Source organism: Thermobia domestica, chromosome 9, assembly GCF_964235325.1.
Source record: "Thermobia domestica chromosome 9, izTheDome1.hap1.1, whole genome shotgun sequence".
NCBI lineage: Eukaryota > Metazoa > Arthropoda > Insecta > Zygentoma > Lepismatidae > Thermobia > Thermobia domestica.
In genome coordinates this window covers 123,139,655-123,163,604 of record NC_137462.1, presented here as the reverse complement: position 1 = coordinate 123,163,604, position 23,950 = coordinate 123,139,655, and the positions used below count along the sequence as shown (strand labels likewise).

Genomic DNA, 23,950 nt, shown 5'->3' with positions numbered 1-23,950 from the left:
GATTAAATTTTTATTTAATTTCAGAACTTATTGTCACTTTTAAAATGACCAATTTAATTAAAGTTCAACTGTGTCATTTTCGATCAAAATTATAGCCTATCCCCCTCAAAAAGAAAAAACTCTCATGGGCTCAACTTGTGCTCTAAAACTCCCTTCCCTTTCTTCTACTCAAATCTTCCTCCCAGTTCCCCTTAACAGTATTAGATTTCTATTTAGAAACTGAAATTTATTGCTTTAAATGTTAATCACGTTACCTATACACTACAAAGTAGATATTTTTCAGTAACTTGCTATACCTGGCAACACTAAAATCAATTTACCAAGTTTCAATGTTGCGTTGACTTATTCTGTGGACGTGTTCTGCGAAACTATTTATCCAAGAAATTCCGACGAAATCACTCAGCATTCTTCCACACCTATAACAAATTGCTCTTGCGTAACATTCGAGTTCATTTCACCTCTGTAAGTAATCTTGTTCGCTTCGCAATCTTTAAATGCTAACTCCTCAATACGTACACACTGCAAGATCATTTGCAGCTTAATTTCTCAATTAAACGAAGGAGAAAGTATCACGCAATGTGTAACTAAGTAGATAATGATTGCGGTGTGTGTGCGTGCGTAAACGCTGAAGTAATTGCACCGTTGTCCTTTTAAAAGAAAAAAAAAAACACTTTTCTTTCGTTGTTCTTAAAATATATACAATATTTATGTTTTCTTTTTACCTTACCATTATATTACAATCAGTGGCGGCTCTGCTAGGAGGGCATAGGCTCTTGTTCAACTAGAGGTGTCTCTTGACAGACGAATAAATAGCAGTGAAGTTCAGAGAATTGTTCTTTAATATCCGGTAGAAAAATAGAGTGCTTTCTAATATTTCCTTCAACATCCACCATAAAAATCAAAGTACTTTGTCTCAAAAATTGTTACTGAACTTCAGATAAAGAGATAACTCATTCAGGAATTGTTTCTGATCCTCGAGCAAACTAAATCAGACGTGACTTTTCAGAAATTGTTATTAATTCTCCAACAAATGAATAAGGGGATCATTACGAGAACAAATGCTGGACAATTATGAGCACTTTTCTTAGGGACCTCATTTTCAAAAATCGTCATTACGCTTTCCATTTCAGAATTGTCTTCAGGTCTCTAGCAACTCGTCGTGTATGAATATTTTGAGTTATGTACTAGAAAGAGCTTTCTTTCTGTATTTTTTTTTTAAATATAATTCGGGAGAATTACTTCAACCTGAGGACTTCCTCGCACAATAACGCCATTCCCCCATCTTACTGGAACTAAATTAGCATATTGACAGAGCTTTGTTTTGTCTTTCAAGATAAACTTCGTTCTTGGAGGAAAGAACACCGAACTGATTTTCCGATTAGAAAAGACTGAGGCTTGGATAAAAATTATAAATCTCTTCATGATTTATCAATTAGATTTAAAAATGTTTATATGAAAATAATTCGGAGGTGATTCCTGACACCAACTGATTGTACAAATGCCTCTTTCGGCGCTACGACCAGCCGAAAACTTGTCGGAAAAATAACTCGAGAACAAAATGCGGATAGAAGTCGGGTGAAAGGGTATATCCATTATTTTTTTAGTCGTACATTCCATTGATGCACAATTGGACGGAACGTGCACTTGGGTGAGCCCAAAGAAATTTGTGAATTCTTGGGGTATTTTATCAAAAGCTGAATGAGGAAAATAAGCAACAATCGAGTTCGATATTTCAAGGATGAAAATAAATGTACATTGTTCAAGTTAGAAGAATTCGAAAGAAGCAGAGATGTACAGGGTTGATTTATCTACTTTGTCTCACATCATAATGTCAGTACAGAATGAATTCTCGGATGAAGAACCATCACTCTGAAAGATACATCCTTTGAGTGTATGACATTATTTACGAAAAATATTGAAATATGTAGGCCTATGATGCGTTGGAGTTCGCAGCTTTTGCAAGTGCAATAGGAATGTCTTTTACGAACAATTTATCAGTTAAATTTCTCTCTTCTCGTTTCTTTTAAATTGTAGAGTCCATCCTTGATGTATTTACATTCTTGAACTAATGCCGAACTTCCTATTATACATTACTTTTACTACTTTTTTTTTCTCTCTTAAGTTTCTCTAATTGAAGTTTCATAATAATTCCTCAGTAAGTTAAGGGATCACTTTTTTCGAATTGAAAATACTTGTCATTGAATCTCTTTGAATTAAGAAATAGTTATTTTGATCCAATGAAGCAGTCTATACAACTTAGTTTATTCTTGTTAACTACGTAAATCTTATAGAATAGATCTTAAAACACCTGCTAAGTGCTGTACATCGTAAAACACTAATATACAGGGCACCCGGTAAATATCCTCACATAGACTAGATCTTATCGATAAGAATTGAAGTTATTTATATCATATCTCGACAGTCACCTGTTACTGCATGTTTTTGTCATCTGGCTGCGAGCTTCTTTATTTCGTTGCATTCTACGACTTCCCCGTCCCTCTTCATTGGAAAACTGACTGAATCACTTCTGTATCTATGATGCGACTAATAATGTTTCAGACTCATAAATCCAACTTGATATTCATGTAGTATTCATTCAATTTGCATTATCCTAGAATAGACCTAGAACAGTAATTCAAAACCTTTGGAATCTAAGACACTTTTTTTTTTTTTTTTTTTTTTGCTAACCCCATAAACCTCTGCTTCTTTACAAAACACCTTTATGGCTACCCACCCACAATCTGTCCGCGACGCTTGGAGGGATGTGGGTAACCAGTTGAGGATAACTGGCCTAGAAAAACACAGCTTACCGTTTCCGGACTAAGAAAGCTCTATGAATTTCACACTTTGAGCGGAGTATTTTGGTTTATCACACATGGTATTTACTTGAACGAGACGTCTATCAGAATCATAGTTCTTTCCAAGTCGGGATACGGTGGCTCAAAGATAGAATACTCATTTCGGTGTGAGGGGTTTCTCGTTCGAATTAGGGCCATGAAAGTTTGTGGTAGACAACATCGTGTCCGTGAGTTTTCTCTGTATTTTCTAGTTTCCTTCTGCACTCTCATTCCACGAAATGTTTCACAATAATTAGCTTTCATTTATCATTCGTATCTATTAGCCTCGAAACCAATGAGAACCAATGGGAAGTTAAACGCTTCATTTCATTTAAGATCTTCCAACGAAATGTTATTCTGTACAGAGACTAAATACACTCCTGCACTGGTCAAGTATATAGCATTCTAGTTTATGGATTTATTTGCTTCGGCTCTTCCGAGCTTAAGATGTAAGTAAAAACACATTAAGAACAAATAATAAAAACAATAAGAAATTATATAAAATGCAATGAGCTGATCAGTACGGTAATCTATATCTATTTTTGGCCCACCCTGTGGATTAATCATATACGTGTATCTCTGTTTATTTCGAGTTCTAACAGTGTTCTAATCTGAACAATGCACTACGACTTTGTTCGTTGTAATATGTACTTCATGGTTGTTTATTTTCCTCATTCAATTTTTGATGAAATACCCCAGAAATTCTCATTATGTTTTATTGTGTACCACCTTTGCACCATTCCTGCATCACGTCCAGTTGTTTATTAATAGAATCTACGACTAAAAATAATGGACATTCTCTTTTACCCGACTTCGATCTGACGTTTTGTTCTCGAGGAGTTCTAGTTAATATATATAAATTTTCGGCTGGTAATAGCTCCGAAAGGAGGCATTTGTATACCCGACTTGATCTACAGTTTTTTGTCTTATCTTGGTGTCACGAATTACCTCCGATGTTGTTTTAAAATACCTTGTGTATATATAGTCATGTCTGAATAAGTGGGATCACAAGGTAGTGCCAATTTAACCTCAATCTTGTAGAAGTATCTCACTTATCAAGTTTCTTAGTTAGCAGGTTGAAAAAAAAAACGATGTGTCACTTATAGAGGTAACATTGAGAAACAAGATTCTCAGTAACAGATGTTTCTCAGTTATCTAGGTTTGATTGTATATTGGAGGGGAGCAGCTCTAGTAAGACCCACAAGACCAGACATACTTCTTCCAATAGAAACATAGGGCCTACACTTTCCTCCATTTAAGTTAATCAGGAAATACTTTTATCACATAATTCGAAAAATGAAATCGTACTTACCAAATCGAACTGATACCACATCGTTGAGGAAAATCACTTACCTGGAAAAAGGGAAGCCAGGATTACAATTAGACTCTTATCAAAATGATTACTTTCACACCATCTGTCACAAATGGATATTTTCAAGCATTATGGTTCTCAAGTGTTATCTTCACCTTGACACACATACCTCATTTTCCCATTACTCTTCATGCCCATATTCTAGTGCTTGTTCCTTAACTTTTTCATATCTATGTTTCTGGCTCGCAGAGTACAGTACAGCCTTTCCATTTGTAACGGAGGTTACACTTTTACTACTGCAAAGTGATATATTATGCAAATAGAACTTGCGCTGTCCGTGTTGTTGTAGACCAAACAATACATACCCATGCCACCATTTATACGATAAAAGTATATGTGGAAATATCACATCTTTATGGAGAAAAAACGTTATTTGTTGCGTAACGGAGGTTACATTTTTTGGGAACAGGTTTAACTCTTCATACTTTTCCAATCGGAACTTTGGTTATTGTAGCACCAAAACTATTGCTGTTCGATTTTTTGTTTATTAAAAGATAAAACTAGGAAGTGAAAGAACAGTTGTGAGGAGAAAAAATTAAATTTACTTTATTTCTGATATGTTTGTTGTGTAACGGAGGTTACAAGTAATTTAAGATCAGTGACTGAATCAGTCCTGAGGTACTATATCGTAATATAACTCGGTTTATGTTACTACAATAACTATTTACGTAATACATACAATTGTACGCAATCTATAATCATATCTATATATACTGTATATCTTAATGAATGTTTGTCTTATACTAGTACCAAACAAGACAAAGACTTGCAAGACGAGATATAATATATCTGTAATACCAAATCGTGGGTGTATAGAAGAGTGTATTACATAGCACAAATAAGACAATAGTCTGTTGATGACTGATACCAAGCTCAGGATTTCCACTCAAGAGCAATACAAACTATTGTGCAGTGAAGTTGGAAAGTATTAACAGCTATAGAGCATAAGATACAAAATAACTTCACGTTACGGAAAGAGACAAATGAAACTGTTACTTGCGTAAAATAATTAACAGAAATAAATATAATCTATCAAGCTTAAAGTTTGTTTCTAGAAGATCGGGTACTTTGATTTTAATCAAATATTCACTTTTCATATACATCAACTGGATGCGAAAATTTGTACAGTATCATGTTGCGTAATACCTTCAGATTTTGAGGAGGTAAAATTGTGTCTACTTTTCATTATGTTCATCAAGTTGAAACAATGTACCGTCACTTTTACACAATTTTAGAAATGCCAACCGAACTTCATCATCTTCACATTCAGTCTGACAGATGCCTGCATACTTACAGGCAACTTTACTTGTAGCGCCATACTTGAAATCAATTGAAATATAAGTTTCTGACTTAATATTATGTGCTGAGAGTTCGAATTCCGATATAAGTTTTCCAACTGATGGTCCAGGAACGCCAGAATTTGCATGCTAGACAATGTGCCACTAACATCACCACCACTAGCATCATCGTCATCAGTGTAAACATCACTATACTTTAAACGTCTTTGAGATAATCTTTGTATGGTTGGTTGCTGAGTCGACCTCGAAGAAACATGTATTTTGATTAAGTTTGGACATTGCGGTAAGACCAACTAGAATATTATTGTTATTCATTTTCTCACAGTGATAGAAGTTCCGTATTCCAATGATATCAGTAGCTAACATACAACGTTTGTTCAGGAGGAGGCGAGCATTTCTTTATCAGCTTGAGATATAAAAAACACATTAATACTTTTAGAGAAATTGGCAGTGTGTTCATAGAAGTTTTAACCAAACAGTCCTTTCGATTTGACCACCTATGGCATCTATCAGTCCCTTTCCACGTCCTGGTGTAAAGGTGAAGTTTTTATGTAACTAAGAAACCTATTGTTTCGATTGTACGTGAATTTACATCATTATTTTGTTTAACGGAGGTTACATCGTGTTAGTGTCAATTCAAGACATGTAACCTCTGTTACACCTTTTAAAACGTAATATTATATTTATAAACCAGTTATTGTAGATGGGACATTAGTAATGTCTTCATTATTACTTTCCGCAGGTTTGGTGCAAATAAGACACCTATGTTCGACTTTACATGAATTCATCAATATTTTATGTAACGGAGGTTACATCGTGTTGTTACACATCAAACCCTGCATAAGTTTAATACAGTAGTTGCCTTGACAATACTTATTGCTTTCTACAAGTGTGCTTTTTTCGTTAATCCCACAAATATGTTACTTCACTTCGTCCACTAAATTAATACAAGCTAGCCAAATTCATCGTGTTTGAACGGAACTTCGACAATGAGCGACTAGTTTCATTCAGTGATACAAATATATAACAAAGAGGTACAATAAATGCACTAATAAGTTGTTTTTATACAATATAAGGATGATCAATTCCAGTGCAGATAACATTATTCTTCAGATTTCATATGTATTTTTCTCGTGAAATTCCCACTTCTCGTGGAATGGCTGAGTAGTGCACACTACATACTAACTGACACGGTTAAGTGGGCTAAAAAAAATAGACTGAAGAGTATAACACTTTTTCGTAGGTTCGAATCCAATTCAGAGCATGAATATAACGTATTCTCCCTTCACCATTTATTTTTTTCTTTTCTTTTCATCTCACTTAATTTAAAGCACAGAACTGTAAGATGTAAAACACAGAATAAATAAACAAATAATAATAATAAATATTTCGTAACTTTTAACCCATAAAATATGTTTTTCACTTCCCTAAGTGCTGTTATTTCCCATTCATATTTCAGAATATTACTAATAATACCAATACAAGTGCCGAAAGTAGTCACTTGTTCTAGTTTTATGTCTGCAACTTCTACGGTTGACATAGCTCTTTTTTCTTTCAATCATCACTGCTTTCCTCTTTTCAATAACATTCCACAAATATCCTTCCCAATTTTCCCTTAAGTTTCCTAACATCATTTTCGACTCATATACCACAATTTCGATCCAAAGTGTTCCTTTTATTTATATGACGTTCTCTTCCTCCTTCGGTACCTTGTTGTACACATTCCCAAATAGCATTGATCGGTTTCGTCTATTTACATTGTATAGTCTATCAATAAGAGTTAAATTGCAACAAAAAAAAAATGACAAGAGGAAAGTGTAATGGAAAGGAAAGTTCCATGAAAAAATGACAAGAGGAAAATGTAATTGGAATGGAAGTTTGATAGAGATATCACTTTCTCCAACACAATTTAACATCTTTAGAATAAATAATAATCAGCAGTATTCTACATAATAAAAAAGGATTTCGATAGGAAGTTAAAGAATTAAGTTATTCGCTTTGAATATCACACGAATTTTTATATTGAAACAAGAAACAGACACAGAATTTACAAATCTTTGAGGAAAGACTGGGAAGAATGCAGAAGCAAATAAATATTAAAAGATGAATGGAATGATGTTTAGAGCCAAACTATAAAAGTAACCAAAAAAGCTCTGTCACATTTTCACCCGCCATCTTCGAATATCACTATATCACCTAAGACGTACCTGGAAGATCAAAAATAGCCCCATCAGCATCGACCACCTTCTGTCAACGTTCTGGAAGGCCATGGATTCCGTCGCGGTAGAATTTGGTGGGCCGTGAAGCGAAGAAACTATCAAGTTCATTTTGCACCTCTACTAGAAATTTGAACTTGCGCCCTCTAAGGTGATTGTCCAAGGAATGGAATAGGTGATAATCGGACGGTGCAATGCCCGGGGAGTATAGCGGATGCAATAGTGTTTGCCATCCAAGGTGTAGAATGGTGTCCCGAGTTATCCTAACTACGTGGAGCTTAGCGTTGTCCTGTAACAGGAGGACCTGTTTGCAATTCAGAAGTGCTGGCTCCACAGTTTTGAGTTTTTCTTGAACACGGCTCAACTGCTGACAGTACATAGTTGCATTGATGCTCTGACCAGCTGGTAACAGTTCCCGATGCACGATGCCGCGAGCAGTCCACAAACCCACAGGAGGACCTTCTTCTGCTACAGTGCTTGTTTCGGCTGTTTTGGAACCGGTTCATGGATTGCTAACTAATCATGATGGCGTCGTGGAGCTTCGTACAGGACCCACTTCTCATCACATGTCAACACCTATTCAGATTTGGCTCCTTCCTCAGGCGAGACAGGAAAGACACCAAGATATCTGCTCGCGTTACCTTCTGGCCAGGAATCAAATCATGTGGGACCCATTCGACCCAACTAGTAGTGCTTCCCAAGTTGATGGAGGTGCTGCCAAATGGTCTCTTCACTCACACTGAATTGTAGTCACAGTTCTTAACATGTCTGGCCACTGTTCACCCCAATTGCGACCTGAAGATTTTATTTTGTACACGTGTTGGTCTTCAGCACGTGATGCGTATTCGAGTGTTTCGTCACCGTCCTCAAACTTGTTAAACCACCCTTGCACTGTCCGCGTAGTCACGACACCTTCACCAAAGGCCTGGCATATCTTCTACCCCGCTGCAGTGGCGTTTGACCATAGTTTGAACTCGTACAGCATAAACGTCCTTGTGACGCTCTGTGGAGGTGCCATGTTCTCTCTCTCCCTTACGCAAGTTCACTGTGTAACTGAACTGCTACAACCAGGTAATATGTTGTGTAAATATACTCACACGAACAACTTACCTTCGCCTTATCTCCATTAGCATTTAACTCACGGTGTGAGGGCCAACTGAACACAAACTTCTACTGAAAGCGACAGAACTTTCTTGGTTACCTTTATAATTTGTTAAATATAGAAGAGAAGAGAAAAGCCATAACAGTGATTTATTTTAGACATGTACGTAACGTTATTAATAAGGATTAAAAAGAAACTAAAATTAAAATAAAAATGGAGTAGGAAAGACTTGAAGAAAAAGTACATTTTGTAGAATGTGAAATAAATAGTTACGAATAAGGATCTTCAAAGATTCCTCATGAATTATTTTATTGTATAGAAGAAACCTATGTAACTTATTATCGAAACAGCACGAAATACAGGTCTGAAGGGACAGGTCTGAAATGCAGAAGAAAAAATGAAATGAAATCTTTGAGTTTTACGTCCCACGCTATGCCGGTTAGGATAAAGGAGACGGTGATGATGAGTGATGAATGAAATGGTGGAATGAAGAAAGTGGGAGGAAACGGGAGAACCCCGAGAAAACCCACGCACATGGTGTTTGTTCACCACAAAGTTCACTTGGCGGGGGCTGGGATCGAACCCGGGACCCGAAGCATCAGAGCTGAACGCTCTACCACGGAGCCACCGCGGCCCCTGAAATGCAGAAGAGAGAAGAATCAAGAAAATAACCTAGACGGAATGGAAAGTAATGAGGAAATATAAACGAAAGTTGAGGAGAGAAGAAATATAGCGGAGAGGTCAGAAATAGGAAAAGGAGCAGGTTGGGACATTACTTGTAAAGAAATTGTTCTATTGTGAATCTGATAAAAGATAAAATCTGATAAAAGAAGGAGGAAGAAGAAAGTAATAGACTGGCGACATTAAACAAAGCAATTCTTACGTCGAACTGGAAAGATTATAGAAAATTTTACAGTTCATAGATGTTTCTAAATTCAAGCCATTTAAAAAAAATGATCGCTATTACTTGTGATTAGGGCCTGGAAGTTAAGGAAAAATCATCTTTTTTACGAGTGCCCGAAGACGAGGCTTAACATAATATATATTCATTTTGGGTCATTGTGTGCCATAAACTGGTGGATTTTATTTGTCCATTTTATTTTATTTTATTTTATTATTATTTTTTTTGCCTTTTTCGGTGTTTTTTTTTTTTTTTGTTTATTGGTTTTTTCAAGCTTTTCATAGGTCTTAATGTCTTTTTTTGCCCTTCATCTTTCGACAATAAATTTGCTGGCTATTATCTCGAATCACCACCACCTCCTAAATATCTTTTCTTTAGTAAAGAAAATTCAAAAGATAAGATATTCTTCAACCACTGGACTGATAAGCAGTGGTCGAAGTGTGACGGTATGCGGTGGTATGCCATACCGCCTCTGTTTTTTTCTGTAATGAAGACATACCGTCTCTGGTTTTTCAGTGATCAAGACAATATCTAAATAGCCGGTATGTTGAGTCAAAATCATAGTAAAACATACCGCCTCTGCTTTTTTTTTTCACTTCGAACACTGCTGATAAGACCAGATCTGCAACAATCACAAATCAGATAAGGAAGCGTAACAATGTCCTCCAGCAAGGAGGAGTGAGGGTGGGGAAGTTTTCTTATTTTAGTCTGTACTTCGGTTTGTGGAAGAAGGACAGATCGTTAACCTACCAGAAGCTTGTATTTTTTGAGCATTATATCCATTAAATATGTGATTCTAATTAAATTGGTTTTTATTTTTACGTCCTTTTTTTTTCAAGTTTTTAGGCCCTTTTTTTAGATATTTTTAGGTCGTTTTTAGGCAATTTTTAGGACTTCAACTTTCGACCCCTATTTATGATGATGATCAGTGCCAGGAACAATAATAAGTTCGGAGTTTGATCTCTCGTACTCTTCGTTGATGCTTGTTTGCTACTGTATTTCACTGCTTAACTACTAGTACAAGCCAGACACAAAAGAAGAGTGCAACTGCAAAAGTTAACTAAAAAATTCTTCTTGTATATAACTACAACATAATCAGTCAGCCGCCGGAACTTTCGAAGTTCCTTTTAGTTCAAGAATACATGAATTATAATCCTTCAATGTGTGGATACGCTGGGACACATCCACATAACCCAATTCATGCAAAAGTCGGTGTAGCATTTCAACTGCAATGGCCTAATTGTACAGGGCCATTTGAGGTTCCTAATTAACATAGGCAGAAACCCCCTAAAGAAAGAAGGCACATGGTGTAAGATCCAACGAATAGAAAGGACAAGGAAGATTATTGTCTCTATTTGCAACATATCCGATCCAGTGCTGTAGAACACGATTGAAAAGCGTTTGTACACCCCTGTGAAAATGTGGGGAGGGGAGTTTTGTCCAGTTGTAGAACATAATAATCATTTTGATTTGACTTGATGTTAGTTTAGCGTCCCTTTCAGCAGCGTGGCTATATGAGACAAGAACGTGGGATCCGAACCACATGAGCCCCCCGCCGGGTCTCTCACGCCACATAATAGTCAGAATTGGTATTCAACTGAAATAATGATCAATTTTCCAGCATGCTCAGAAAGAGTTATCTTTGACAATTGCTTAGTGAAGAGAAAGAAGACGTGTACATTCTTGTGAGATACTACAGAAAACGATGGGCCCGGCGGGAGCTCATGTGGTTCGGATGCCACGTTAATCAGTAGGCCTCATCTTATATACCTCGCTGCTGAAAGGGACCTTAAACTCAACTCAATAGAAAACGATGGCTTTTATACAATCCGTGCACGTAGTTGCTCGGTTTTCTAGATATGGACATAGTGTCTATTCACCTTGCCACTGATATGGAATTCGCCTTCATCGGGAATGAGTCTGTACGAAATCATTTTTCTCTTTCCAACTGCATCTCATCACAATCACGACTTTTCATTTTGTCCGCTGGTGTAGAAACTTGCACTACTCGATCTTGTACGGTTTAAAACAGCCGCTTATGCATTCACACCATCATTTTTGACACATCCGATTCCTTGATTTCTCTAGCTAGGAACGTCACTGAAGCGCTTCACACTCTTTCAATATTGTTAAAAGACACATGAAGACGACCAAGTCTTTACATAAGCATCCAATTGGGCCAACCCGCTGGTCTATTGGCTACTGCGTGTGGATTTGGTGCCTGTTCTCGGTTTAGACTCCCGGTGGGAGAGCATAAAAAGTTTAATTTCATAATCATCCACTTCCGTTAGTCATCCGTCTCCTCTTGCTCAAAGAGCATAAGGATGAAACATTAAACTAACTAACTAACTAACTCTATGGCCTATGAAACCCGGAGGTTCAATGCCGCGTTCACAAAAGCTATCCACTAATTTCTATCCTTAGCTAACTGCATCCAGTTTCTACTCTGTGTTCCAATCTCTGCGAGATCCATCTTAATATTGTCCTCCCATCTGCGCCTAGGTCTTCCTAATGGTCGTTTTCCGATTGGTCTTCCAGTCAAGACTTTGAAAGCGTCTCTACTTTCTTCCATTCTAGCTACATGACCCACCCATCTAAGCCTCCTAGACTTGACGACCCTAACAATGTTGGGTAAACCATATAAATTATGTAGTTCCTCGTTATGAAGTTTCCGCCATTTCCCATTCCCGTTCTTCTTGGGTCCGAATATTCGTCTCAGGATCTTGTTCTCAAATACTTTCAGTCTATGTTCTTCCCTCAGAGTAAGTGACCATGTTTGGCAGCCATACAGAACAACAGGTATGATTATCGTTTTGTATATTTTAAGTTTCAAATTCCTCGACAGAATTCGCGACGACAAGAGATTTTGAACCGAATAGTAACACGAATTCCCCGCTTTTAGTCGACATTTAAATTCTGCGTGAATATGATTTTCCTCTGTTAATATTGATCCTAGATACTTGAAAGTATCCACTTTATCAAAAGTATTATTTGATATTTTAACGCATCCATAATTTGCTGTATTCCGGTCCCGACGCACTTCCATGTATTTAGTGTTCTCTGCATTTACTTCTAAACCCATGTCCCTGCAAGCGTTTAATAAGATCTCTGCATTTCTTTCTATTGTTCTCCTATCATCATCTATTAAATTTACATCATCAGCATATGCCATAACCTGGTGAATACCGTTCAACTCTAGGCCCTGGTTGCTATCTTTGATTTTCCTTATAGCGTATTCTAGAACGAAGTTAAATAATAATGGTGACAACGCATCTCCTTGTTTCAGGCCATTTTCGACGTGAAAGCTCGTGGACAAAAATTTTCCTACCCGGACTTTACTTTGGGATTCATTTAAACATATCTTAATTAATCTAATTAACTTTCTCGGTATCCCAAGTTCTGCAAGAACGTTGTATAATGTTTCTCTCCTAACCGAGTCGTACGCCTTTCTAAAATCAATAAATAGTTGATGTACCGGGGTATTGTATTCCCACTTTTTTTCCGAGTATTTGGCGAATGGTAAATATTTGGTCGATAGTTGATTGATTTCGTCTAAATCCGCACTGATATCTCCAATAATTTCATCTGCGTATGGTGTCAGTCTTGCTAACAAAATATTTGAAAGGGTTTTATAGGATGTTGACAGAAGAGAAATGCCTCGATAATTATTACAGTCAGTTTTGTCGCCTTTCTTGTGGATTGGAACAATGATTGATTCTTTCCACTCTTGTGGCAATTCTTCCTTGTTCCAGATAAGGAGAAATGAGTTTGTGTATCTTGTTCCACAATTTTTCGCCTCCAGCTAAAATTAACTCAGCCGGGATTTCATCTACACCCGGAGATTTGTGTTTCTTTAATTTCTTTATAGCGGTTTCTACTTCTTTTCGGTTGGGTTCTGGAATATACGGTTCTGCGGTGTGTATCTCCTTTTCTCCACGCACACTAGTTTTTGGTTGCGTGTTAAGCAAATCGTCAAAGAAATCTTTCCATCTATTTAAGATGTTATCCGTGTCAGTGAGAACTGTACCGTCAGATTTCTTTAATATATAAGCACGAGGTTGATAGCCTTTCTTAAATTCGTTGATTCCCTTATACATGTCCCGTATGTTTTTATTTTTACTATTATCTTCAAGTTCCTTAATTTTAGCTTTCAGAAAATCGCGTTTCTTTGTTCTAAAAGTTTTCGAAGTTTCCCGCCTGATATCTGCGAAATTTTGTGTGGTCATTTCATTCGGATTTTGTAGCCAGTGTAATTTTGCCTGTTTTCTCTTCTCTGCTAGTTTTATGCATTCCTGGTCGAACCATGGTTTGTTCCTACGTATTTCCGCGTGTCCCAATTTTTCTTTTGCTGAAATTTTAATGCTATCTCTAATTTCAGTCCAGGTGTTCTCAACACTAGTGCACTCCGAATCTTCTAAAGCCGAGAATCTATTCGAAACTTCAATCTGGTATTCCTCTCTTACCTGGCTCTCTTCTAATTTCTTTAAATTGAATCTCTCCGTTTTCGGACAATGAATATTACCTTTATTCAACGATAACCTCTCTCGTATTATCGCTGCTACCAGTGTCACAATCAGCCCCTCTAAACGACCGGACATCAATTAGGCTAGATTGCCTTCTTCTATCTACTAAAACGTGATCAATTTGATTATGTGTTTTCCCGTCTGGTGATGTCCAAGTGTATTTATGAACGTCGCGATGTGAGAATTTTGTACTCTTCACGATTAGGTTTTTGCATGTTGCAAAGTTCACGAGTCTAACAGTTGTCATTACTTTCCTTACGCAGACTTTCGTTCCCTATAATCGGTTTGAAAATATCCTCTCGTCCTACCTTTGTATTGAAATCCCCTAATAGAATTTTCATATGACATCGCGGGAGTTGGTCAAATATCCGTTCCACTTCTTCGTAAAAACTGTCTTTTATATCGTCATCCTTATCTTCAGTTTGGGCACGTACATTTAAAACAGTAATATCACACCACCGTCCCTTAAGAGTAATAAAAGAAGTCTGTCAGTAACAAATTCAACCCGTTTAATTGCTAGTAATATACGTTTATGAACGAAAAACCCTGTTCCTAACTGGTGATTTTTATTTCCTTCCCCGTAAAAGAACGTAAAATTTCCGGAATTCTCAGATCCATTTCCTTCCCACCTAACTTCCTGAACTCCTACTACGTCCATCCTGTATTTCTCTAACTCCCTCGTTACGGATTTTAACGCGCTTGCCCTATAAAGACTCCTAATATTCCATGTTCCAAATCTCATGTCCATTTTCTTTTGCTGAGGTTGTGCCAAGTTATCAGTCCTTGTCTGAGGCTTTTGTGAATATTTCTGAACAAGTGCTTTTTTTACAGGATGAGATTGTTAGCCCTACCCAAACCCCCAAGCTGGAGGACCACTCCTAGTCGGCTGTCAGCGACTGCTTATTCAGTATATTCGCAGCTAACCTCTATATCTAAAGGCCTTCTCCTCGATCCGCAACCTGAGGACGCGCCATGCCGTGGTGACAGGAAAGCTACAAAATCCCATTTACAAACATTCAGCTTCCACAAATTGTGAGCAGAGAACTCACACTTGCACTGTAACTACGGATCAAATCGGAGCGCAGAGGAAACTTCTCCTGCTACAATGATAACCTGGAAACTCGCCTCACGGCTCAGCAGTCAGTATGCGAAACGAATTTCCAGATTCGCATGAGAATTTTGTCATTTTCAGTTGCTAATGTGAGTTATATCCATGTAAGGTGAGAAGCAAATATATCATTACCTATTTAAACCCCACACAATTCTTACATGTACACACCCTCTGTTGATCATAAATGTCTACCAAAGAGATTATAACAATTTACGTTACAATAAGCCAATCAATTCTTTATAATAGGTCATTCATATTATGATTATGAAGAATGTCATTATAATTAATAATCATAAGGATTAAAGCCCAGTCGACAGAAGTTTCATATCCATGAAATCGTTTAGTCACTGTATGTTGGAGGGTGTATTTTGCTTAAAGCAGAAAGTGAACGTGTTAAAGAGTATTTCGCTTACAAACTCCATATACTTTTGAAATTGCAGAAGGGAAGGGGCAGAGTATGATATATACTACTTAAATGAAAACTTACACACTTTCGATCAGTTTCCTATACTTTAAGGAAAGGATTATGATGAAAATCGGTGCTGGGGTGTTCGTTGTTACTGCTTACCTAGGAGTTAAACCGCAAATAAAGAATATCTTATTTCTGATTATATGAACGTAAATGCTCAAGTCAAGTCTGTCACTCATGATCAACCAGAGTGAGAAATTCTCCTTACTGATTAAGTATTCACGTTGAACCAAACTTGTAACACCTATAAAATACTGACCGAAAGGAACTGACTACTTAATAACACATGCCTTTAACTGAAGATCCAACTCGCCCGTGTGCTCCTCCACTTTGTTCAGGCGCCGCTTCACATCTTCTCTTTTTATGTTCTCTCCTGATAGATCCAGAATGTTGCACAAATCCTAGAATAGGAAAACAAACAATAAAATTTTCTTATAAATAAACCCAAGTTAAAGGCAAATATTACATGTTGAAACGACGTGCAACAAAACAACACAGCAACGAAACAAAGTAGCACATAATGGCGCTGCGTTACAATGACACAACGATAGAATGAGCTGAAAACAATACATTTCTCATGGTTACTTAAGAGGCTCATTAGCTTAGTAAACTTAAGAACTAATAGCTACCACGTATGTAAAATAATTGGTTTACACAAGAGGTTTTACGGCGCGTGAGACCTGGAATTGACTCCCGGTGGGAGTCCATTTGGTTCGGATCCCATGTTAAACTGTATGTCCACGTCTCATATAGCCCTGCTACTGAAAGGGATGCTAAACTCTAATCCAGCCAGGCAGCCATTAAAGTTCTCAAAAGGGAGAGACAGTTTTGACACATAGCTAACTCGAGAGGGAATCATGAAGTAAAGTAGAATTGAAATATGTAGGGTAAAGACAGAAGTACGGATGTGTCCTAAGCTAAAGTGATAAACTAAAATACGGGAATAACAGATATAATTGTGATGGAAAATGCTTTACTGTTGGAGGATACCTGGGATGTAACACCGGCCTACGTCACCGCTCCATAAGCTCCTTTGTGGTTATATGGTTAGCGAACGCATCTTCGGCGCGAGAGACCTCTGTTCGATTCCCTGCAAGAGTAAGTGTGTTCCGAACTTCACGTTAAGCATAGGACTATGTCTCATGTAACCTCGATGATGAAATGACCACTAAACTTCAACAGTGCAGTAAACCAACGCCACCCGTGTCCAGATGGCGTTGAGTAAAATGGGTCGGTTGTTCAATGTGTCCGATAAACGGTCTGTCAGAATGTGGCAGCAGTTTCAGAAGACATTAGATCGTAGTGATCTACTTCCACGCTTCACCCGCCATGAGTGACAAGCTGTGGTCGTTGGGCCTAAATTTTGGACCGGCTACGTTAGATACATCCGCCCCGTAATTCCTCTATTTTGGACGATTTGTCCACGTGAAGGAGGTGCACTATCAAGGTGTGTCCCTTTACTTTGATTCGCAAATTGTGATGTAACCCCTATTCTCTAAGGGAGGGGGACACGCCTACTGCGCGGCCAGACCAAAATACTCAGTGTCTAGTAGTTAACTCAAATGTTTAAAACTCGGGTTAACATTATTGTTCATGGTAGAGACTTTCAATTTTCCACGACGAAACACAAGTTTTCATACGAAATCTTTGCAAAACCAGACACTTTAAAACCGTTACAGCCTAGAAGCCCAAAAGGAACTCCCGCTACCACGGAAGATTTTTCAGCTGTCTGTTGTGATTGGTGAAGTGGATGATGAAGTCGAACAGGGACTGAAATTCGAAGGACACCATGTATCCAAATGCAATGACCAAGGATAAACCTACATGATGAAAATCTTAAGAAATTTGCAGGATACAATAGATGCTTTACTCTCTGAAGGGGCCGTATGTCTATTAAAAGCGACAGAGTTGAAACTTTCTTGAACATCCAAACCACTCTCAATTGGGTGTGAAAATACTAGCAAATTAATGATCAACCCGCAGCAGCATGTAAGAGAGAACTCATTCAATTCACAACTGCATGCTATCCATTCGTACCCAAATCTTCAAGCCCCACTCATGTGTGCTACATGCCAACAGAATCACCCTACATACACGTGCAAATTCAAATCACGTCCAGAACCATAACGTGTAGTCCCAATCCTTCCTTATGAACTTAAGCAAACACAATTTCCTGATCCATCCATAACGGAGGTAGTTACCGTTTCTCAGTTGCTTTCCTTCCTTACATTATTTGTGCAAATTGTAATCTGTTCCCTAACTCACATATTACAAGTTCAGTATGCTGCACGCAACATCTTCACTGCTACTTATGATGAGTCGACTGTATACTTTCATGTTACAGCAATCATATCCAATGCCTAACTTTTCTTTGTACATGATAGCTCTCACATTTATGTGATGATATACAAGAACAAAATAAAAATAAAAACTGGAAGATGAAAGGGAGATAGACGGGAAGTATTAGAGGAAGATATTTTGAGAATTTAACACGGAATGAAAAAGAGCCAGGAGTAAGATCTGATAGATTAAAACTACAGAACAAGTTAACTTCATAGTACAAGATATTACTAAAACGTATGAGGAAGTCATGATTGACGAAAACGGTTTTAAACGGGAAAAAGCGATGGAATAAGAAATGAAATCGTTTAAATTACATAATGTCTGCTCACTTGTTCCACGTCTACCTGAAATGATAGTTAATAGCGAATGGTATTTAATAAAGAAGAAAATTCAGATGATATACTGCAGAAAAGAAAGGCTAGGTTAGTAGCAAGAGGTTGTAAGCAGAAGCAAGGTATCGATTATCAAAACTTTTTGCCTCAGTGATGAGTTAGAATCACTGAGATTATTAATAACATTAACAGAACGACGTGAAAGAGTAATCAAGCTGTATAACGTAAAGATTGCATATTTATATGGAAATTTGAAAGAAGACATATACATGGAATCAGGCTCTTATTTATAAATTGTGCGCCTCTGTCCCCTAAATAATTTGCCGCCCCCGAAAACAACCTATATCGAAGTTGAATTCACAGTTTTTGGAATTGCTGAGATGAATAGTGACAATTTTAATCCAATTCAGCTTAAAGGTCATACTCTACTTCCCAGGGAGGAGACAAGATCTTGAAAGTAATCGGAAACGACAAATATTAGTGTTGAATTCATAGTTTTCATGGTGTAGGCCTATCAGTTTTCATGATGTTCAAGTTCATCCTCACCCCTTTTTAAAAATAATCACATAAGCTAGTTAATTAATAACTACGGTAATTATAGTGAATTAAACACATGAACATATTATCTCGCACTTGCGTGGGACTATGCGGGTTGCTAGTTTTAAATATTGCTTTATTGCGATTTTTTAAAAAATCCAAAATTTTGCCGCCCCCTAAATTCTGCCGCCCTGAGCTCGAACACAGAATATCATTTACCTAAATACGGAATCGGAATGATGAATTGACCAAAGTCATGTTAGTTTCCAAAGGTTACAGAGCGATTCATATATATACAAAATGAAACTATAGTAAGATAGTATCTATATCTTGGAGTGTATGTAGATGATTTTCTAATTATAGGTCAAAATATTTAATCTATTAATGCTGAAGTGCAAAGAAGTCAAAATTGCATAGACTTACAAGAAAACAATGATTCTAATATTTCTTGGGTATAAAAATACATGAAATAAATAATGTTTTTGAGCTGCCATAAGAGTTATATTTCCAAAAAATCTTAAGAAAATTTGAACTACTAGGTTGTAATTCACTGAATCTTGATAATTACCAGGGTATTCAGTAAATTACAACCTAGTAGTTCAATGACGATATATATATATATATATATATATATATATATATATATATATATATTAGGGTGGGTCGAAAAAAACTATTTCTTTCAAATCGAATTCTAATAGTGCGGAAAAGTTGGACCATCTATCGAAATGTGTAAGTATAATTTCTTTTTGAAATCGCGTAATATCTTCAGTTCGCGCATCCAGGTTAAAGTTTTACCAAATTGTCAAAAATCATACTTTTTTTGGAACACCCTGTATAGAACACAGCTTGCTTCTGATAGTTGTAATAGAGCGCTAATTCTCAAGTAGGCATGTAACAATACACAGAAGAAAAGAAAATCAACATCGGATAATATCTTCAGTTCTTGTACTAACGTCAAAATCTCGTGAAATTGTAAAAAATCGTACTTTTTTGGAACACCCTGTATAAAATAGTTTATGTTGTTATAGTTTTAATATGGCGGTTATATTTTTCCCAACCATGCGGGAATATTCACAAAAAAGAAAATAGAAATTGGATAGTATCTTCAGTTCGTGTATTGGAACTTAAAAATCGAAAATCGAAAATGGATAGTATCTTCAGTTCGTGTATTGGAACTTAAAAATCGAAAATTTTACGAAAGGAATCATTTTCTGTTTCCGATCTGATCTTGCAGCTCTTCGCTCATTTCTGATCTTAGAAATGACCCAGAACTCACCACGAGGAGGTGGCTGCACTTCACCCACACCCTTCCCAACCACCCTACCATTGTAGAAGTTTCAAGTTTATTTCTTTTGTATTTCGGGTATAACTTTAAAATCAGACTTCTTACTAAAATCTGGCATTACAGAGCGTGACAAAAGTGTGGTCCGAATAAAACATCTCTGTTTAGGGAGCCACATACTTTTGTAGCAGCCTCTGTTACAAGTTTAACACATCTTTCTACGGACTGCGTGTGACATGGAAATTTTAGGTAGTCAAACTCTGGTAGTTGTCTTTAGAAACTACGAAATACTCGCTGTTACATGGGCCATTATTGGTGGTGATGGAAGTTTACACGTTGACCAATCTATCAATTCGGTATAGTCAGTTGCTTCAAAATTGAGATCAAGTGGTAAACATTTCTTACACTTTTAACTGATGGTGGTTGATTCCTCGATTTCCACAATCTTCTGAAAGCTAATTCTCTTATGTGTTTCCGTTCATCCATCGCCATGGCCAAAATAAGGTTTTCAGGGTGCGCAAAAAAACCGTTTCGCTGTATTACAGGATCGATAATTTCTAGTAAACTTTCCGGTAGATATCGTGATGTCTGAATCAATTTAAACACATGTTTTGCACCATCTTTTACAGACGAATTTTGTTTAATAGCAAATCAAGCTGGTGCATATGTTTTTACAATGTAAGTCGCCAATGTCTTCAGCTCAAATGAAGGATCTTCTGTCGAAATATATAACCTTAAAATACGATACGCTATAGTAAGCCACCTTGAATGACTAATTGGGTCTGGATCCTTTACTGCAAGATCACTTGGACACTAGCGCTGTTTATAGCTCTAACAATATCAAGAAAATATTTTTTTTCTTTGCTCAGGTCATTTTCTTTTACGGAGATATCTTCGGTCTGAATATTCTCATAACCATCAACAGGAAGCTGCTCACAGTGTTTCAATTGTTTGAAGATAGTTCCAGAAAATTATTTGGGCCTGAAGTGTCACCATCTAGGCACTCGAAAAGATGTCTGAAAGATAACTCATTAAAATGTAATAAACAAATGAACCACTAGAGTGGTCTTCCAAGTTTGACCCCAATATTATGAATAACCCCAGTTTTACATCCAGTATTAACCACTGTCCCATCACAGCCGATAGCAACAAGATCATTTATGCCCAAGTCTTTGTCACTTAAATAAAAAAGTATACTCTCATATATATCCTTTGCAGATCCAGTTCTAGGCGTTATATGGCCAATGAACTGATTTCTGAAGAAAAAATATACATTTTACAAATGGGGATATGAAACACTGTGGAATTTTTATTTTTCGTGAAGAATGTATTTGATTTCTCTTTTTGTGTGCCTGTTGCTACATGCTTGAAGAAAGTCATAGACTATTAGGGCTATAACAACAAACTATTTTATACAGGGTGTTCCAAAAAAGTACGATTTTTTACAATTTCACGAGATTTTGACGTTAGTGCAAGAACTGAAGATATTATCCGATGTTGATTTTCTTTTCTTCTGTGTATTGTTACATGCCTACTTGAGAATTAGCGCTCTATTACAACTATGAGAAGCAAGCTGTGTTCCATACAGGGTGTTCCAAAAAAAGTATGATTTTTGACAATTTGGTAAAACTTTAACCTGGATGCGCGAAGTGAAGATATTATGCGATTTCAAAAAGAAATTACACTTACACGTTTCGATAGATGGTCCAACTTTTCCGCACTATTAGAATTCGATTTGAAAGAAATCGTTTTTTTCGACCCACCCTAATATATATATATATATAGTCATTCGGGGAATATGCACACATTAAGCTTTGTGTACAAGTAACAAAATAATAATTTTCAAGTGACAATGTTAGTGCAGTTTAAACTGCAGTCTACGAATTGGGCAATTTTCCCCAAATGTTGGAGTAATATCTACATATATGTAAAATATGCACATATGAACCAAATTATACACTGAACATGTGGTATCTTTGAAAGAAGTAACTGGAAGATAAAGAAGGGTTAGAAACTGTAACATTTGGAACTACAACGTCTGAAGGTAGAAAAAAGTTTGTAAAGATTAAATACATGGAATAGAGATCTACAGCACAGAGATATGAAATTACAAAAAGTACAAAATACGGATAAGTCTCCTGTCTCATTTTCAGTATAAAAGGCACTTGCTAGTATTGCGTCGGGATTCACTGGATAAATGCCATAAGCACGAAAAACATTTGCTGCTGATCCAACTGTCGCTGCCTTTTTACACGCAGCAGAAAAAAGTCGTTCTAAAACAAATATTGTTAGCTTTCTTCTAATGTTTTGACGATTAAATGAAGAGCACTGTTCATTTCAGTTGAATGTGAGGGGTCTGTAAATTGCTCTATCTAAGAGCTTCAACTGTGGTTTATGTGGCTAGGAAGACAGAGCAAGGCAATTTGATTTTGAATGCAGAACTCGATGGCTGCAACATTACTATAGTAGGTGGAAGACCCATTCAATAGCAAGAGCACTCTACTAGGAGATTTGTGATTGACAAAATGTTTCAACCACGACGTGAAAGTTACCTGGCATGTATCCAGAGTCTGGAATGGCAGTGACCGAACCGGGAGGTAATCCATCCTTAAATTATTTTCGCATTGGATATTATAAAAGGAGGAATGTAGGAGTCGCTGGCACTACCGCATCCCATTACTGTTACAGTCTCTTCCTTTTCTCCTGTTGTAAAGGTCTGTATACATTATTTTCTTTTTTTGATCCAATACTTTTCCTGGTTTGATAATTAACTGTAATCCAGTTTCATCAAAACTGAAAACAAGAGCTCTTCATTTGATTCAGTCATTAAAGCTTCGAGAACATTATAAAATGTCCTACATTCTTCTTTAATCCATCAGCTTGTCCATTCGCACACTGACATTTGGATGTCTTCGTAGTAGTCCGTATAACCAGTCATATCCTGCACTTTTTCACCCTGAACTGAATAGACGGGAAGTTCTTTCTTCTTCTTCTTCTTCTTCTTCATTATTGTTATTATTATTATTATTATTATTATTGGTAGAAGACTTTTAAAAAGTCCATATAATCTGTGTGTTTAAAATCTTTTCGTTTTTGCTTCTAAGTCAGATAAAGAAGGATCTTTTTCTGTCCTCAATCTGCAGATGTTTATATGTTTTAATAGTGTGTTTGAAAGATAAATTATAGGAAGAAGATCCTTGGTACAAACATATATAAAATCTTTCATGTTTAATATTTTCAAATGATGCTGTGTATGATTATTGTACATCTCGATGTAAACCACTTTGAAAGAGTTTGGGCGCAACACACACAAATACACGGAGTACAGAATACACATACATACACGCATGCGCACAAACAGAATCTCTTCTCATTTAGCGCTGCTCAGGCACATTGTTGAAAATCAAACATGATGTTAAATTCTGTTATCAGCATGACGTGTTCCAATCGCTACTTTTCCCGCCCACGGAGAACTTTTCTCACTCGACTTTGCTCTTAGTGTCGTGCGCATACCAATCAGCTTCCTTTCCAAGCTGTTGACTACTACTTGATTCCTCCCCAGGGAACTTTCAGACTACCACGCATGTCCAACCTTTGACCTAACGGCCCTAGTGCAATGTCTGC

The 23,950-nt window shown here is 36.9% G+C and overlaps 1 protein-coding gene across 1 annotated transcript in view; it reads right to left on the bottom strand.

The window, feature by feature from the left end:
• Window positions 1-15,970: 15,970 nt before the first annotated feature.
• Window positions 15,971-23,950, bottom strand: part of LOC145694987 (uncharacterized) — an 85,738-nt gene continuing 77,758 nt past the window's right edge. The window contains exon 6 of the mRNA XM_081771819.1: window positions 15,971-16,230. Within this exon, the coding sequence (XP_081627945.1) occupies window positions 16,102-16,230 (129 nt within the window). The 3' untranslated portion in view covers window positions 15,971-16,101. The remainder of the gene's footprint in view (window positions 16,231-23,950) is intronic.